General features: G+C 38.2%; 1 protein-coding gene across 1 annotated transcript in view; it reads left to right on the top strand.

Moving 5' to 3' along the window:
• The window catches only part of LOC114324549 (uncharacterized), a 68,181-nt gene that overhangs the window by 10,233 nt on the left and 39,169 nt on the right, over window positions 1-18,779 (top strand). The window contains exon 2 of the mRNA XM_028272408.2: window positions 6,069-6,230. Within this exon, the coding sequence (XP_028128209.1) occupies window positions 6,069-6,230 (162 nt within the window). The remainder of the gene's footprint in view (window positions 1-6,068; window positions 6,231-18,779) is intronic.

The raw sequence follows: 18,779 nt of genomic DNA on the forward strand, positions 1-18,779 counted from the left end.
TATTAAAATTTTATATATTTAATTCTGTCATTATTAGCTAGATTGAGATAAATAAAAATTTCTTTAAATACCGTAGGTTAGGTAGATTTATTCCTGTCTCTTTCCGCCAGTCTACTCTACCGCTATCTTTCTGTAATAACTAATATATTACTGGAATACCCTACAACTTTAATTTGATCTGGCTGATGACTGCAACCGAGTTAATGTCTGGCAAATTAATTTTGCATTTATTCATGTGTTAATAATATAATATTAAAATTACAGACATACTAAAATGATGTAAACTTTTCTATTATTATTTTAAATAGCGTCTGGCGCGCATTTAGCAACCACATAAATGTCTGGCAATTATAATTCATGTTTCTAATAATGTTTAAAAAGTAATGACAAAAAAAATTTTCGTCTTAAACTAATTTCAAATATATTTACCCGTATCTTTTGTTTGTCTTATTTCTTAACACAGCCAGCGTACGTTTTGCTAAAAATATATATCATTTTAAATCGATCTGGCTGATGACTGCAACCGAGTTAATGTCTGGCAAATTAATTTTGCATTTATTTATGTGTTAATAATATAATATTAAAATTACAGACATACTAAAATGATTTAAATTTTTCTATTATTATTTATAATAAATAGCGTCTGGCGCGCATTTAGCAACCACAGAAATGTCTGGCAATTGTAATTCATGTTTCTGATAATGTTTAAAAAGTAATGGCAAAAAAAATTTTCGTCTTAAAATAATTTTAAATTCGATATATTTACCTGTACAGGTGTGCTGCGTGGTAATGAACGCAACCTGTTTCAGTAGCCAGATGGCCGGGGAGGTGTTCGAGGATTCATAGGGAATAATATATTAAAGAATCAGCTGTCTTAAAATACTTTCTCGAAAACGTTGATAGCCATTTAGACTATAGCGTCTGGCACGTATTTAGCAACCACAGAAATGTCTGGCAATTATAATTCATATTTCTAAGAATGTTTTACAAGTAATGGCAAAAAAATTTTTCGTCTTAAAATAATTTTAAATTCGATATATTTACCTGTACAGGTGCGCTGCACAGTAATGAACGCAACCTGTCTCAGTAGCCAGATGACCGGTAATGTGTTCTAGGATGCTTAGTGAATAATATATTAAAGAATCAGCTGTCTTAAAATAGTTGCTCGAAAACGTTGCTAGCTCTTAGACCATAGGTAGTTCGTATTTCCTCTTTTAGAACCACCTCATCCGAATTCAGTCTTCTTCTTCTTCTTATATTAGGCCTCTGGCCTGTTCTTAACCGATTTTGTACTTGTATTCGTAGCTGTAATGTTGACTGCCAACTATCTCGCCACCTTTTAAAGGGCCTTCCTATTGGTCGCTTGCCTGTTGGCTTCGAATCCCTGGCAGTACGGGCTATTCTCTCGCTGTCCATTCTCTTCACATGCTGATTCCACTCTCGTCTTCTCTGTCTTCCCCACCGTACTATATCTTGTATGTTACAGAGATCTCTTATTCTGTCGTTCGGTATTCTGTCTCTCAGTGTTTTCCCAGTTATTGACCTCAATGTTCTCATTTCTGATGTTCTCAGTATCCTCTTGGTTTCTGCTGAGTAATATCTTGTTTCTATCGACTACGTCATGATTTGTATATGCGTACTTTCCCTTCCACCCTCATATCTTTGTTTCCCCAGATGACATGCCTCAGTCATCCTGACACGTAATTGGCTTTATTTGCTTGCTTTCGGACGCTCTCTTTAACATCTCCATAACTACATATTTCGACACCCAGATATTCGAATCTCGAGACTTGTTCAATTAGTTCGTTGTTAATTATTAGTTACTAATTTGCATCTTATGGGTTCCCTTGACACTACCAGGGATTTTGTCTTGGCTGTTGATATTTTCATGTTGTAGATCTTCGCCACTGTATTGAAAGTTTGTGCCATTCGCTGTAGGTTATCCTCGTTATCGGAGATTAAGCCCCAGCGCATATTGAACCTAAGCGAGTCACAACCTGCGCCGGTGGGACGGGTGACCTGTGCAGTTATTTTTCTAGCGTGCCGCATATTGAACACAAGCTAACCCGACCGTCGCACATAGGGGTATTTAAACGATCTAGCCGGTCAAAAGTCCATTTTTCAAAACACAAAGCGGTAGAAAAAAACCGGATACTCGTGAAGTTAAATAAATATAGAGAACACAAGGCGACCTTTTCCGTTGTGTAATAAGTTGCACCAGTGCCGTAGCTTTAGTCGGAATTTGACCTTGTCGCTACAGGTGTATGTATCTTTCTCAGCTGTTTGGTGCAAGTGCAAGTGCAAGTAATAAAAAAATATCAAGTGTTTGTTGTTAAAAAAATACAGTTATGGATCTAGAACAAGCAGGGAAGAACACATACTTTTCATGTACTTATTGTTTTATTTGTTGATGTATTAATAATATTTTGGATGTTTGAAAACGGGGTTTAAATATTTTAAAGTTTCGACCACATTTTAACACATCAAAAGGTTTTTGTTATACTTTAGGGTGAGATCCGGTTGTTGTATTTTTTTTAATTGGAAGATATGAATTTGTACATCATAATAATTATCAAATCAGCCGCCCATGTTCGCACTTTCTTGACTTATGGGCAAAAAATCATGAAAGAAAGAAATTACACATATTTAAATTAAAAATTTAGATTACGTTTACGTGAGATAACGTTAAGATAACTTAAAACCATAAAATTATCCAAAAATGTATCGCAAATTCCTTCAAATGGAATTTGCGATGCAATGACATAAATTTGAGAATTGGCATAATTATTATGGTTTTAAGTTATTTTTCGGGTGTAACTACAATGCTATTATGCTAAAAATGATGGTGTATCGCAGATTTAAAATGCGTTTATCTCGAAAACGGTTGAGTTTAGGGAGATGAAAAAAGTATACCTTTTTTAAGTAAAACTAATAGGAGAATAAAAATTTTAATGTCAAAATTATACATAGTGAGGGATAAAAAAAAATTGAACGTAATAAATTAGTGCTGAAAGGCGTATGTGGCGCCCTCTGGGCAATACATAATTTTTGGTAAGGAATTTAGTTTTCTCGACCCAAAAAACCCCTATATACCAAATTTTATGTTGCTATCTCATTTCTGTCAGGAAATATTCAATAATAAATAAAAAAAAAGTTTAACTTTGACACCCTGTATCTCGGTTATTATAAAATTTGTATTAAGGTGAGTTAGCTTACATCGGTCTATTTTAACCTCAGGAACCTGAGGTTAAGCTATGGCCCATTCTTTACCAAACACCCTGTATATGTAGTAGAATATGGGTCACTAAAACGAGACAGACGCACTGCGCATGCGCCGGCACAGTCCCAGACAATGTCGGTAAGCATTGGATCTGCATTACCGGCCAACACGTAACTTAGCATGGTTCAGAACCTAGAACCTAATATTTTTTAATATATTCCGGGACCGCGCGGCTAATAAAAATTAAAAAAGGAAGTACAAGGTAGTGTGACGTCATAACGTCATATATGACGTCATAAAGTCAGATATGGTTTCGGTCTTGACTAAAAGGTTCTGAACCATGCTAAGTTACGTGTTGGCCGTAATGCAGATCCAATGCTTACCGACATTGTCTGGGACTGCACCGGCGCATGCGCAGTGCGTCTGTCTCGTTTTAGTGACTCATATTCTACTTATATATATGTTGTAAAACACTCTATAGCTTTATTCAATTAGGAAATCATTTTAGAATAATAAAATCGAAAGAAATAATTATGACCGCCTAGATTGGCAAAATACCCCTATGTGCGTCGGCTGTCGCCGTAACGAATAGAGACGGGCAAAATAAGTGCAAACGGGTAACGGTTACTATTGATACCGGTTCTCAGTGGTACTGAGTACAAATACTGATTACAAAATACTGATGTATCTGATCCTTGTACTGAATTGAGTAGGCAACTAAAAAACGATAGTTCCGTACATGTAACTAATAACGTTTTAAAAATATCTTACACGTCCCTAGTAGTCGTAGCGGTATGACTTTCGAAAACATCGAATTTGATCATAAGCGGGTGCATAAAAAGATATCTTACACTGAGTATTCTATTTCGACATACCTTTATAATAACAAGCATAAGTTAAACACTGCACTGATTGTGATTGCAAAAACGGTTCGCATGTTTTAAATAAGATTTTTGCTGATTATGTTTTTGCTAAAATATTAAATAACACAAAAAATACAATTCACAACCATCATTTAATTTTTAATGATAAACAAAAGTCTAATAAATATATGATGACAAGTTTAAAATGGATCGACTTTGTCGATAACAGTGTCATTAATAGATATTTTTTAGCATTAATCATTTTCCAATGATTGTGTGGATTTAGAAATACATACTAAACAATTTTTTGATCTGTATAAAGGAGATTATAATTATGACACATTATGGTACTCCTTATTTTTCAAATAATATGATCTTGTAAACGCATAACTTTGATTTCTTGGCTAAAGCCACACTAGATACTTCACAAGAAATTAAAAATAATTAACATGTAAAAAATTCACTGTTTTAATCATATATATTATATTCCCTACTATTGCAATAAAATATTAAACGAATAAACGAAAACTTGTAGAGTAGTGCTGATTGATACAACAGAGCAATAAAATGTTATTCATTCAAGATAGTGTAAAATATATCGCCGCTTATTCATTTCAGATAGTTCCATCTCTCAAACAAAAACACGTAAAAATATACATCTGGAGGTGAGTCACCCGTCCCAAGGCCCAGAAAACTGTACGTTGACAACAGGCCTTCCCAAGCTCGACCTGCGAACGCATGAACTGAGAGTAGGATGCGCAGATCGGTCTACGCAGTCTGCCGACGCAGGTTGTGTCTGGCTTAGGATCAATTTGCGCCGGGGCTAAGATTGCGTCGTCAGCACAACAGAGGATTTTTCTTTGTTTTTCTACCATCTTATATCCTTTTCCAGTACCTTTAATGTTTTTTATGATTTTGTCCATTACTAAATTAAAAAGCAATGGGCTCAAGCTATCCCCTTGTCTGATTCCCGAGTTGATTTCTACTTCCGATGTTAGTTCTTTCTCGACTTTTATTCTGGTTTTGTTCTTCGTATTAATGTATTTAATTATCCTTATCATCTTGTTGGGCTGATTTTTTTCCTTCTTGCAATCTTAGCACATCTTCCAATCTTACACAATCGAGGGCCTTAGTTAGATCTATAAAGCACATAAATGCAGGTTTATTATATTCCAGTGCTTTCTCAGCAATTTGTCTGGCTATGAATATGGCGTCTATTGTGGACCTATTTTTCCGAAAACCTTGTTGTGTCTCACTAATTGTGTATTCTTCAATTATTTTATTGGCAAGTATTTTTGTTAAAAGTTTAAGAGATGTGCTCACCAAGGTGATGGTACCGTAGTTGCTAGGGTCTTTGCTGTTTCCTCTCTTTTGTATAGGTATTGTTATACTCGTCCTTCACTGGTCTGGTACACGCTGGTTACATATTATTTCTTGAAAGAGAATCTCTATGTTTTCGATTAAGGTTTCTCCTCCGTATTTTAGGAGTTCATTTGGTAACCCATCGGGTCCTGGGGCTTTTTGTTTTTTAATTTACGTATGTTATTCCTTATTTCTTCTTTTGTGATTTCTAGTTCTGTGCCTATCTTGGATTCGTCTTCATTTCCTGTTCCTTCCTCTTCTTCAGGTATTATAGTATCTTCCTTATATAGTTCTTCTATATAGGCGGTCCATTGTTCTGCTTCTATTTTTAAACTTCTATATTCGTTAATAGGTTTTTTCCTACTTTTTAGTATTTTCCAAACTTTTCTTTGCGCCCCATACAAATCGTGTTCCATTTCTTTGGTAAAGCGTGTCCAATATTCTCTTTTTATATTTTCTATCTTAGAACATAGTGAATTCTCACTGATACACGGTGTCAATTGCTTTGTGGCAGTCAACATAAAATAAGAATAAGGGGTCTATTATATTCGATATACTTTTCGATTAGAGTTTTAGATAGAAATTGATGAGTTTTTCTATGCTAACAAATATTTCAATTTTAGGGCTGTAAAGTTTTTACTATGCGAAAAAGAGGCAGACCCCAACATTGTTTTACCTACAACAGGTATTTCTCCCTTCCATTTAGCAATTGGGGGTGAAGATGTAGACTTTGCTGTAAATGTTACCAGACTGGTATTACAAAATGGAGGAAATCCAAATGTGTGGTAAGTACTATACAAGATCACTGTTCTTAATAACTCTGTATTTTAGTGTAATTGTTACTCTATTGGTGTTTTGTATGTAGGGTTCTCTATATAAAGACTATTACTTAGTCTTTAACTTAGTCTTTAAAGACTATTAAATATTGTGTAACAACACATAATCATGTGAAACAGAAACACTGGATATCAGATGAATCCCTTAAAATAATTGAGAATAGATGAAATCTTGAGAAATTGAGAATAAAGAAATTGAGAGCCACGATCAAAACAAGCAGATCAGAGTTCTATTTAGAATAGAATATGCTGCATAGTAAGAGACTTTGAAGCCAGAAATTGGGCCATTGACGACCAAAAAGGAACCCGGCGAACCAACATAGAAGCTATGGCAGAGACATGAAGATTATATTGCTGGGATCTATATAAAGGAAATCAACGCCAGGAATTTGTTCATCAAATTCCTGAAGAAATGGAACAAGAACCTAGAACTCTAGAACTCTAGAATGAAATAAGACTGGCGATCAGTAAACTTAAATGCTAAAGTTTAACAAAACATCAGTCCCGATATGATAACAGCTCCGATGAGGGGTGTTTAGGTTTGCTAATCTCCTCGTCTTGTACGACTCTCGTCCCCTGCGATCGGTAGCGCACGAGAAATTTCGAGTGAGACGCACGTTTCCAAGTTTATTTTATTTGTTTCCTTCGTTTTTTGTTGATTTTTGCGCTAAATTAAATTTTAGTTTTTTTAAGATCGGTGAATGTTTTGTTCATTGATTGTAGTATTAGTAGCTTTGTGGAAATATATTGTTTGTAATATAAAATTCTGAAAACATTGAACTTCTGTTTCTAGGTGTTTATTATAAAATTCGTTTGGGAAGTAGAAAAATACCCTCAATTGTATAAGGCTCATTGTATACAAATTATACTAAAAATGTAACAATAACGTACTTTTCACAGATCGAAATAGTTCTTTTGGTTGATATATAAAAAACGCGTTCTTTTTGGTTGGAATATGTGAGCAAACTGAATCGACCAGTGTGCGGAGAGCAATCGCTTGTGCGGCAGGGTTCGTACAAGACGCGAACTTCGAGACGTGTCTCCGATCGACCCATGTGCGGACGGCCTAATACTGACTTTTTGCAGAAGTTGCCTGAAAATAACTCATATAATAATATTTGAGTTATCCTCCCACTCAAAAAGGCCCGGAACATTGTTTAAATAATCAAAATGTCAAAAAATGAAGGAAAAATTCGATTTTTTTCTTCGTTTTTTGATTATAAATTTAAAAGTGTTCATTTCCGAGAAAAGTTGCACTGACATAAAAGTTGCGTAATTAAATTTCCTACAATATAGCATTAGTTAAAAATTTTAAAAATTGTCACCCTTGTTGCAAAATAGCAATAATTCCGAAGAAAACATAAAAAACAATTATTCGCCTTTTACGTTTTTCAACCATTTATGCTAGACTTAGGACCTTCATATTTACCCTGCAAAACTCTATGATATAATAAAACAGTATTGTAAATTTTATTAAGATCGGTTCAATAGATTTTGCAAAATAAATTTTGCAATACAACTTTCGCAAAAAAAATTCATATTTTCAAAATGTTGCAGGACTGAAAATAAAGCAGACAGCAAGTTGATTTTTTTACACATAGAGGAATACTGTACCTTTGATTTGCAATTTGCAAAATTAAAATCGGTTAACTACCACGGTGTCAGGAATTTTTTTAAATAAACATTAATTTTTGGTGCTACGCGCAGGACAGCGGATACGTTTGCTCGGATTGGGCATTCCAATGACCTTTGATAATGATTGATAAATTTTAATTTTTAGTACATTTCGATATAAATAGATAAATTTGTTTATTGCAAAATAAAAACACATACTCTGTCCTTTAAAATTACAGTTTTTTTAGCAAAAACTTTCGTTGTTCATATATTTTAACTTAGAGAATAAAAGTTTATTATTTTTAAACATATGCAATTGTTTAAACACAATTTCACAAAAAATAATCAAATGAGTTTGATTTTTGTGGAATTAAAATATTAAAATACAACAAAATATAGAGTAAAAAAATAATATATTAGGTATAGATTGGAAGAAATTTTGGTGGAAATCAACTTGTGTAACTCGAACAGCGCTGTCCTGCGCGTAGTTAACCGATTTTAATTTTGAAAATAGCAGCTCAAAAGTACAGTATTCTTCTAATTGTAAAAAAAATTCAACTTGCTATCTGCTTTATTTTCAGTCCTGCAACATTTTGAAAAAATGAATTTTTTTTGCGAAAGCTGGATTGCAAAATTTATTTTGCAAAATCTATTGAACCGATCTTAATGAAATTCACAGTATTGTTTTACTATAGCATAAAGTTTTTGTGGTTAAAACATGAAGGTCCTAAGTGTATCATAAATGGTTGAAAAACGTAAAATACGAATACTTGTTTTTTTATGTCTTTTTCGCAAGTATTGCCATTTTGCAACAAGGGTGACAATTTTTAAAATATTTAACCAATCCTATGTTATAGGAAAATTTAATTACGCAACTTTTATGTCAGTACAACTTTTTTCGGAAGTGAATACTTTTTAAGTTATAATCAAAAAAAGAAGAAAAAAATCGAATTTTTCCTTCATTTTTTGACATTTTGATTATTTAAACAATGTTCCGGACCTTTTTGAGTGGGAGGATAACTCAATTATTATTATAGGAGGTAATTCCAAGCAATTTCTGCAAAAAAATATGAGTCACCTCTTAACGTCCATCTCGAAACAGATGCGCCCTGGACTATAAAGCTAAAGGTCAGAAAATGGCTCTCCATCAAAGTCTATCTCCAAAAATTAAAAACTTTGGACTTGAGAAAGACTTTACCGATTTCATTCATCTTATTTTAAGTTTTCCAAATGCTTTCTAGGAGGTTCTTAACAAAAGAAAGTTTTTCCCTTTTGATAACGAACTCACATTTGCAAACCATTCATCATTTTATTTATCACAAATCATTATTTTATTTAAACATAATTTATTATTCTAATATTTTTTTGCCGTATAAAAATTTTCAAAGTTCAAAGTTTAATGCATGAGCTCTTATCGAAGTAGTCTATTATTATTGTCCAGACAATAAGTTAATGTTAACTATGTTATTTATAGATTAACAACAACGTAGTAGTACTATATCTGTGTCATATTTTAAGAACGCCAAGAATAGAAACATGGGGGTTTCCTTAAAGGTTGTTGTTCTTTGCTACACGGGTTGTGTTGATATGCAAGACCATTATTTTTGAGGTTAGCCTAGTTAAGACTCAGATAAAGTAATTGTCTAACACAGACACAGAAGAACTAAAAGTGACTATTTTTATATAATAAAAGACAAAAACAAGTAGTTCAAGTAACCGTACGCAATAAACTATCAGTAGGAAGCGATCACAGACCAGTAAGAGCCAAAGTAACGATAAACCTACAAAAAGAAAGAGCAAAGATGACAAACAGTTACTAGAGAGTTATTGCCACCGGCAAATAAAGGATCCTTTATTACAGGATACTTTAATAAAGGACAAATACAGGACGGGTCTAAAAGAGTGGTATTGCAAACGCAGTTAAAGAATCTTTTATTTTGACAAATGACATGAAATATTTTTGTAAATATAAAAATAACCTATAAAATTCCATTTGTCGATATAAATTAAAATAAGATAATTGAAGAGTAAAACGTTAAATTTAATTATTTTGTCATTTAAAGATGTTTAGAGAACAACATAATATATCCCATAATACTCATCGTTCAATAATATGGAAGTGCAATAAATTGGAAATACTATTTTAGGAGTTTTTAAATACTTTTGCATTATGGGTATATGTAATGGGGAATTTCTGGAGATTATATTATTAGGGAATAGTGGAAATCCATTCCTCAACTACAACTACCGAATGACACCATTCCAGAATTTTCAGACAGAAGTTGTGTTTTTATAATCCATCACAAATCCCTTCAAGAATTGTTATTGAAAGAACATTTGGTATTGTGAAGAGATTTCCCATTTTACCATATGTAATGAGATGCAAGTTACCTTTTATTCAAAGAATAATATCAGCTTGTTCAGTTTTACATATTGCAGTAGTACATAATAGAGAAAACGTTGAAATACTGGCAAATGAGTGTGCTGTTGATATTGATATAGAAGCTGTGGCAGTACATTTTCAACCAGGAGCTAATCTAATGCGACTAAATTGTGTGTGTGTTTGTTTAAAATTATTGTTCGACATTTAAAGCTAGCGCTTAAACTAATTTTATTTTTATTGGACTGCAGTTTGTTAATAAATTTATATAAAGATTACATTGGTGACTGATTTTAAGTATTTTACATATTTATATTATATTATATTTATACATACATGCTATTGGCGTTTGATCTTTTATCCATTATGGCCCTCTCTTTCTTTCTTTTCACCTCTGGATAACTAGTTATCAGGAAGTTTATCTGACAGATTAGATACTAATAGATATCTGACAGAGAAAAACTTCCCGTTAACTAGTTATCCGGAGCTGAAAAGACAGATACTAAGGATACTGTTATATAAACTTCCCAATAATTAGTTATATGAAAATGAAAAGACCTCTAATCTGTCAGATAAACTTCCCGATATACAAAAAGATAATAGAAGAATTAAGCTTTATGCTGGTTTTTATTAATTTTTTTGGCAATGTTTAAATAAACAAATACTGATGGCATGAAATGGATCACGAACAAGGAGGAATGAAGAAGGAATTGGAGATTGTGTTTACCATTAAACGCATAAAACTGCAGTATCTGGGACACATATGATAAATCAGCACCGTTACTCCCTGCTGCAGTACATATTGCAAGGTACAGTCAAAGGTAAGCGAAGACCTGGTAGAGGGAGAATATCAATGGAACTGTTTCGAATCGCAGCTAGCAAGGTTACGATTGCTATATGATTTCCAACATTCGAAACGGATAAGAACCAAAAGAAGAAGATGGCATGAAAATGAAAGTGTATTAATACTTTTGATTAAAAACTTTATAGATTCTAATCTATAAAAGATTAAATTTTCAAAAATAAATACTTGAACCTTTGTTTTATTTTGTTAACCTGTTGTTATATATCTGTTGAATAGAACTCTATTTTGAATCTAGAATTTTAACAAATCCTAACTTTCATTAAAATTTATTGATCTTATATCTTCAATCTCTTATATCTTCAATAAATATTTATTTCTATAGAAAAATGTAAAATATATTGAGTTTAATAAATGAGTTACTGATATTTTAAGTCTGATCATTGTAATTAGTAACAATTTAAAATTATTTACATAATATTCCTTTTTACAACTTCTTGTAATAACTCAAGCTTCAATAAAATGTTCTTTTCTATATTCGTTTGGGTCAAAACATCAATAATCTATATCTCAGAATATTACTTAGAGTTGTTTTTAATAAATAAAACCCAACATACAACTTTAATGATGAAAGTTTAATCAAATATCAATCCCACAATACATAAATTATCAATCCAAAGAAGCGACAAGATAAATTCAAAATACAAGTGAAGTTAGACCTTTCTTCACATTTTTGACACGGTATGTCAAAATAAAGGAACTTTTATTAAAATAAAGGTGTCCTCTAATTTTCCTTAAATACAGGCGGCCTGTATTTTATTAAAAGACAAAAATAAAAGACGCAATACTGCGCATGCTTATATGTCAAAATAAAGGATCTTTTATTACAGGTCGACTTAAAAGACGTTGGCAATAACTCTCTACTAACGCATAGTTTGGAATTTACCAAATCAGCCTGAAGCATACATAAAAAATATAGCCGAAACTTTGCAAAGTAATAATCCCAAACCTCCAAGTATCGGCGATCACAATAAATTAATAGCAGATTCGGTTAAATATATTAATTGAAAAATGCATCGGCATACAACATACATGATGTATGTCGATGAATTTCGAGATTTTTCGAAATTTTTTCGAAAAATTTTCTGGCCTGTTCTATTTTCGATCTTATTTCTAGATCAGGATTTGTGCAAGGTTGAGGTACGTTTTGTTTTTTTCGGATTGACATCACTTAGGTGTTTTTAAAGTTTATTTTCATACCAAATTGCTCACAGGTCGAGTTGATCTTGTCGATGAGCCGTTGTAGACCCAAATCGGAATCCACAATCAACAACGTATCATCGGCGTATCTGATGCTGTTGATATTTATGCCATTCACCTTGACTCCATCCTTGGAATCCTCCAGTGCCTCTTTAAATAGAAACTCGGAGTAAAGATTAAACAGCAGGAGCGACAGAACACATCCTGGTCTGACTCCCCTCCTAATTTCTACTTCTGCGGATGTGGATCCTTTGATCCTAAATCTGGCGTTTTGGTTTCAGTACAAGTTTTTTTAGTAATTTGATGTCTGTTCCATCTAAACCGACTTCTTGCAAACGTTCTAATAATAGGTCGTCTCTTACTCTATCAAATGCTTTTGCGAAGTCTATAAAGCGTATAAATATATCTTTCTGTTGATCGTAGCATTTTTGGGCGAGAACTAGTAAACTGAAGAGGGCTTCTCTCGTTCCCATGCCAGCTCTGTATCCAAACTGATCGTCTCCGATGATTGTTTTAGTCTAAGAGCTAGTGAACCCTCCGACTAACGGTCGTCCTGTAAGGCTAGAAATTTTTCTAGTGATAATTCATAGCACACCAAGGCTAAAAACCATGACCTGGCAGGCATCAGCGGTGCTCCCCGTGTGGAGGCGGGCCTCTCAAGTAGAATACCTCCACAGCTTCTCCTGCTCATCGTAAAAGGCGACAAATTGGAGCAGCTGACCGCTGTCCTTCAACCCAGCTCCTAACCTGTCCCTGTGTGATAGTTATTACCCCCCAACTATCATATGACACCCACCCCTACCATCAAACACGTCCTGATACCCAAACCTATACCCGAGGAGAAAACCTCCACGAATTTAAAAACCAGTGGAGGAAACCACTGAAAACAAACGGATATGCATAGGGATTGCGGCTATGCACCATCCTAGTATACCGCCACCCCAACCTCAAGGTGTAACACCATCGTGCCGAAGGGGTGCATGGCCCAGGGGTAACGTAGTGGGCTACAAGCGATGCCTAAGGGAGATGGCGAACCCGAGGGGAAAACAGCCTTGGCGGGGCAAGGGCGCACTGCCCCACTGGACAGATCAACACGACCCAACTCGTGGGAAGGAAGATGGGACAAAAAAAGAAAAACAAAAAAGGCGGAAGAGAGAGCAGCGGGGGCGAAAAAGAAAACAGAAGAGGCGGGGAAAAAGAAAGGGACGAGAATCAAGGGGAGAAAAGATGGAGAAGAGAAGTGGAAGAAAAGGAAGACCCCGGATCTAGAACCAGCGCAAACAGAAGCAAGGGAAAAGAAAGAGAAGGTAAGAGGGAAACAAGGGAAGTAAGAGGAGAACTGCAAACCAAGAGAGAAGAAGAAAGAAAGAGAATAGGAAGAGAAAAAGAGGGAGAAGAGAACAGACAGAAGGACGAAAAAAATAAAGCGAAGAGTCAAAGGAAAGAAAACGCAAGGGAAGAAGGGGAATCGAGCAGCTCTGACAGTAGTTCCGATGATGAATCGGAGGAAGAGGAGCAAACACCCAACTGTAATGCAAGAACAAAGTTGGAACGCCTCCAGGATAGTGTAGCGGCCCTTGAAAAACTCATGGTTGAGGTGCCAAATACAAGGGTTGCCATAAAGCAGGAGGTCGACAACCTGAGAAACCGGTTGTTCGATTATACCGAGGAACTGCAGGAAAGCAAGAAGAAAGAAGAGGTTCCAAGGAAGTCTGTTTGCACGACATCCAGAGGTGTGCAGACGAACATGGAGCCCTTGAAAGTCAAGAAAATGGCGACAATGGGTGTTCAAGTGGACCTAGAGAACCCAGAAGCCATTAAAAGGAGGGTGGACGCCATCACGGAAAAAATGGCAATATGCGAGTACGAGGAAATAACAGAGTTCTTAAATGAGGACTGGCCGGAGGAAGTCTTCCAAAGAACTGAAGTGAAAGAGGGGGACATCTCTGATATAGCAGCAGACGTGGCAGTATTTGTTACCAACAACGACGAGGACAAAAAAGCCATGGAAACGGTGAAAGGTATGTTTCCTGACCTACCAGGTGTTCCAGCGGAGGTCGATGAGGATGGAGGCCTGGGAACTGTGAGAGTCACAATGTCTGCTCATGTAGATGGAACGTGGATTGACAAGGAGAAATATGGATTCAAACTTCTCCCAAACAAGAAGGAAGAACTCGAGTCGGTGAAGTTCCTCAAGACATGCAGGAAACTGGTACAGAAGATGGAGGAGCTAGGAAGAGAAAGAGTGGGAATCCACACGCCAACATCACTAGGAGTTGAGACATCGAGGAGAATCCTGGAGTGGGCAGCAAGAGGAAGGGGTGTGACGATCACGCTCCTAGGCAAAAAATCCAGAAGAGGGTGGGCAAACATTAACACCAAGCCCAGAGAACAATGTGGAGTAGTACTTATCAGCAAAAACAAGGAAAAATCATTTGCGGACCTTATGACAGAAGTGAAAAGTAACCTCACAGGAAGAAAATCCATCGACATAAAAAGGATCAGACAGACCAGAAATCAAGGAATATCACTGGAACTGGGAGGAGGAAGGGAAATGGCGGAGGAAGTGAAGAAACTCCTCTCTGGTAGCACATGTGTGTCGAGAGCAGTGGCAAAAGGGGGCGTCGTAAAGAGAAGAATCTTGATGCAAGAAATCCCACCCAACACAACGGAGGATGTGATCCAAAAGGCCACAGAGGAAGCAGCAGGTAAAGAGCGGGCATGTGACATAGTAAAAACCTGGACCGAGACACGGGGTGGAGAAAGAAGGATGATGAGTGCAGTGATGGATGTCGACGAAGACGCGGCCGAAAAGATCCTAAAAATGAGAAGAATTAGGGTAGAGTATACCTCCTGTCGGGTCATAGAAGCAAGGACTGAAATACCAAGATGCTTGAGATGCCTAGCCTTTGGACACAAGCAATGGAACTGTAAAGGGCAGAACAGAAGAGGATGTTGCTTCCGATGCGGCAAAGAGGGTCACATAGCGTCGGAATGCAAGACAGAAACAATCAGATGTCTCAACTGCGATGTGACCGGGCATGTGGCGAATTCAAGAAGATGTCCAAAGTTCAACCGACTGGTTGAAAGTAGGGACCACTAAGGACTAGTCCCAGGAAGAGCGCGCGAGTGGAAACAGTATGAAAGAGAGCGTGAAAGGAGTCCGAGTCTAAGAAATGGCGAACACAGGAAATAAGATCCGAGAGCTGAGAGTATTACAAACGAACGTGGGAACGGCGAGATTAGCACATGATCTCGCCGAGGCTGCCGCCGTAGAAAAGAATATCGACGTGCTGGTGACGGCGGAGCCAAACCCAACAGCGGCTAAGAAAAGAGGATGGTTTGTGGATACGACTGGAAGGGCCGCTGTACGAATCTACAATAGAAAGCTGCGAGTGTATGAAATTAAACCGAAGGAAGGATACGTGATCGTCCGGATGGAGAAGATGCAGCTGGTCTGCTGTTATGTTTCTCCGAACATAACAGTGGGTGAGTATGAGAGGAAGATGGACGAGATCATGCAGGAAGTGGGGAATACAGGAGGAGAATGCGTAGTGCTGGGAGACTTATGCAAAAGCAGCGGAGTGGGGATCTCCTATCACCGACACTCGCGGCAGGATACTAACCGACTGGGTGGGTACTCTGGATCTAGTAGTACTGAACACAGGTCTGGCGCCTACGTTTGTTAGGAGAGGTACAGGTACGTACATCGACGTGACTATGGCGACACAAGGAATAGCGGCGAAAGCAAGAGGCTGGAAGGTTTTACCAGACTACACCGGAACGGAGCATCAGTACATCGGATTCTCGATAGTCGGGGCGGGAACTACTAACGCAGTCCGCGCGTCTGGTACGTCGGGAGGCGGATGCGGCGATGGAAATGACTGGAAAGTATACGAGGAGCTGATCAAATGGAGAGTTAGCATGATGCAGGGTCAAGCACCGACAGTCGAAAACCTGGAGAGGGTAATTAAAGAAGCGATGGAGGGAAGCAGGAGGGGTCGCCGAGATATAAACAAGATGCCCTACTGGTGGAACGCGGACATCGAGACACAAAGAAATGAATGTATAGTCATGAGAAGAAGGCTAACGAGAGCAAGGGGCAGAGCAGGAGTCGATCCTGATATCATCGAGGAGATCGAGGAGGAGTACCGCCTACGGAAGAGGGAACTCTACAGTAAAATTCGTGCAGAAAAGAGAAGGCACTGGAGAGAACTGTGTGAAAAACTGGATGAGGACGTCTGGGGTCAAGGATACAGGATCGCCATGAAAAAGTTCCATGCGTACCCCTCGTATGAAATGTCTATGGATAAGAAGCTCGAGGTAACACGAGAGCTCTTTCCCGCGGGCAGGTGGCATGGTGTACGGAGAGACGAGGAAGCTGAGCGGGCTGTACCCTTTACCATGGATGAACTTGTCGAGGCATTGGGCGCACTTAAGACGCGCAGGTCCCCCGGTTTGGATCAGATATCACCTGAGGCGGTGAGGTGTCTAGGACGGGCGGAGCCCGCGTGGCTTCTGGAGCACATGAATGCACTGCTGGAAGCACAGACCTTTCCTGAGCCTTGGAGGACATCGAAGTTGGTACTGCTTCCCAAAGCTGGGGAAAAGTATCGACCCATCTGCCTTCTTCCGTGCGTCGGTAAGCTGTATGAAAGAATGCTGCGGGGACGTATCGATGGCATGATTGGAGGCTTGTCCCCGAGGCAGTTTGGTTTCTGTAAAGGGAGAAGCACGATTGATGCAATCGTGAGTGTATTCGACGCATTGCGCAATAGAGGGGATGAACACCGTTGGGCGGCCCTGTTGTTGTTCGATGTTAGGAATGCATTCAATACGCTGCAGTGGAACGAGGTAATGAAGGCAATGGAGAAGAGAGAGTGTCCTGGATACCTGATGAACGTGGTAGCGGAATATCTGTCTGAAAGAAGAATTATGGTGGAGAAAGGCACGATCGTGGATGTGACGGCAGGTGTTCCCCAGGGATCTGTCTTGGGCCCGACGCTATGGAATCTAGCATATGACGGGATTCTGAACTGTGAATATGGAGAGGGTACGTCTCCCTTTGCATTTGCATACGATCTCGCTGTGCTGGTAGTGGCGCGGGACGAGCCAGATCTTAAATACCGGGTACGGAAAGCAGGCGGCGTCGTGAAGAAATGGATGACACAGCATGGACTGAAACTCGCGGCAGAGAAGACCGAGGCCATCATTCTGAAGGGGAAAAGGAACAGGCAAAGTGTGGAGCTACAATGTGCAGGAGCGTGTCTAACACCCAAGAAACACGTAAAGTACCTAGGAGTGACGATGCACCAGAATGGAAAATGGGGGAAGCACGTGCAGGTGGTGACCCGGAAGGCTGCAAACAGTGCGGCTGCGTTGGGGAGGGTGATGCCCAACATTGGAGGACCCGAATCCGAAAGGAGGAGGGCCTTGCACGGTGTTGTTCAGTCGATCGTCCTCTATGCAGCCCCAGTCTGGAGTGAGGCGGTAGGGATACGGGCCTACAGGGGGCTCATTACACGAGTGGACAGAACAAGTCTGCTGCGAGTGGCATGCGCCTACAGGACTGTGTCTGCCGCAGCCTTATGGGCCATCACTGGATGTGTTCCGCTGCATGTGTTGGTAGTAGAAAGAAAAGAACTGTATGAGAAAAGAGACCTTGAGCTTACTATGGCCGAGAGAAGACAGGAAAGAGAAAGGTCAATTGAAAGATGGCAGCAAGAATGGAACAACATGGAGCATGTGGCACAGTGGACAAAGATGCTGCTTCCTAACTTAAAGGATTGGATGGACTGTGGTCACAGGCGACTGGACTATTTCCTGACGCAGGTGCTCACAGGCCACGGGTGTTTTAGAGCCTACCTCTCTAGGTTTGGAAAGGCTGACACTGACGAATGTCTATACTGCAGACACCCGGACACTGTTACACATACCATGCTAGAGTGCAACAGATGGATAGTAAAAAGAAATAGAATGGAAAGAGAGACAGGTGTAAATTTTTTGACAGTGCGAGAAATGATTGAGAGAATGATTGAAAATAAAACTGGTTGGACTAGCATACACAACTATATCCGTGTAGTGATCAAGAAGAAAGAAGAGGAGGAAAAACAGCTGTACCAACGATAGGGGTGAAATATATGGTGAGTAGAAGGCAGAGGGAATAAGTTTTGACGAGAGGCGAATAAGTGAGATATATTGTATGAGACAGACTGTGGGAAAGAAGCTCAAAAAAAAAAAACCCAATCTTGGGACCAAAAAAAGGGGGAACGGGGAAAATGAAGGGCCTCTTACAGTCTGCTTACAGTAATGCTTACAGTCTGTGGATAAATGAAGGTAAAGTGCTTCGGAAGCGATGTCGACCTTGCAGCGGCCATTCCGTTTTCGGAGCGCTGGATGACAGAGGAGGGTCTGGTTTAGCAGGTAGGCATTCGGCGTAGCC

The sequence above is a fragment of the Diabrotica virgifera genome, chromosome 8 (assembly GCF_917563875.1).
Source record: "Diabrotica virgifera virgifera chromosome 8, PGI_DIABVI_V3a".
In the NCBI taxonomy this organism is placed as follows: domain Eukaryota; kingdom Metazoa; phylum Arthropoda; class Insecta; order Coleoptera; family Chrysomelidae; genus Diabrotica; species Diabrotica virgifera.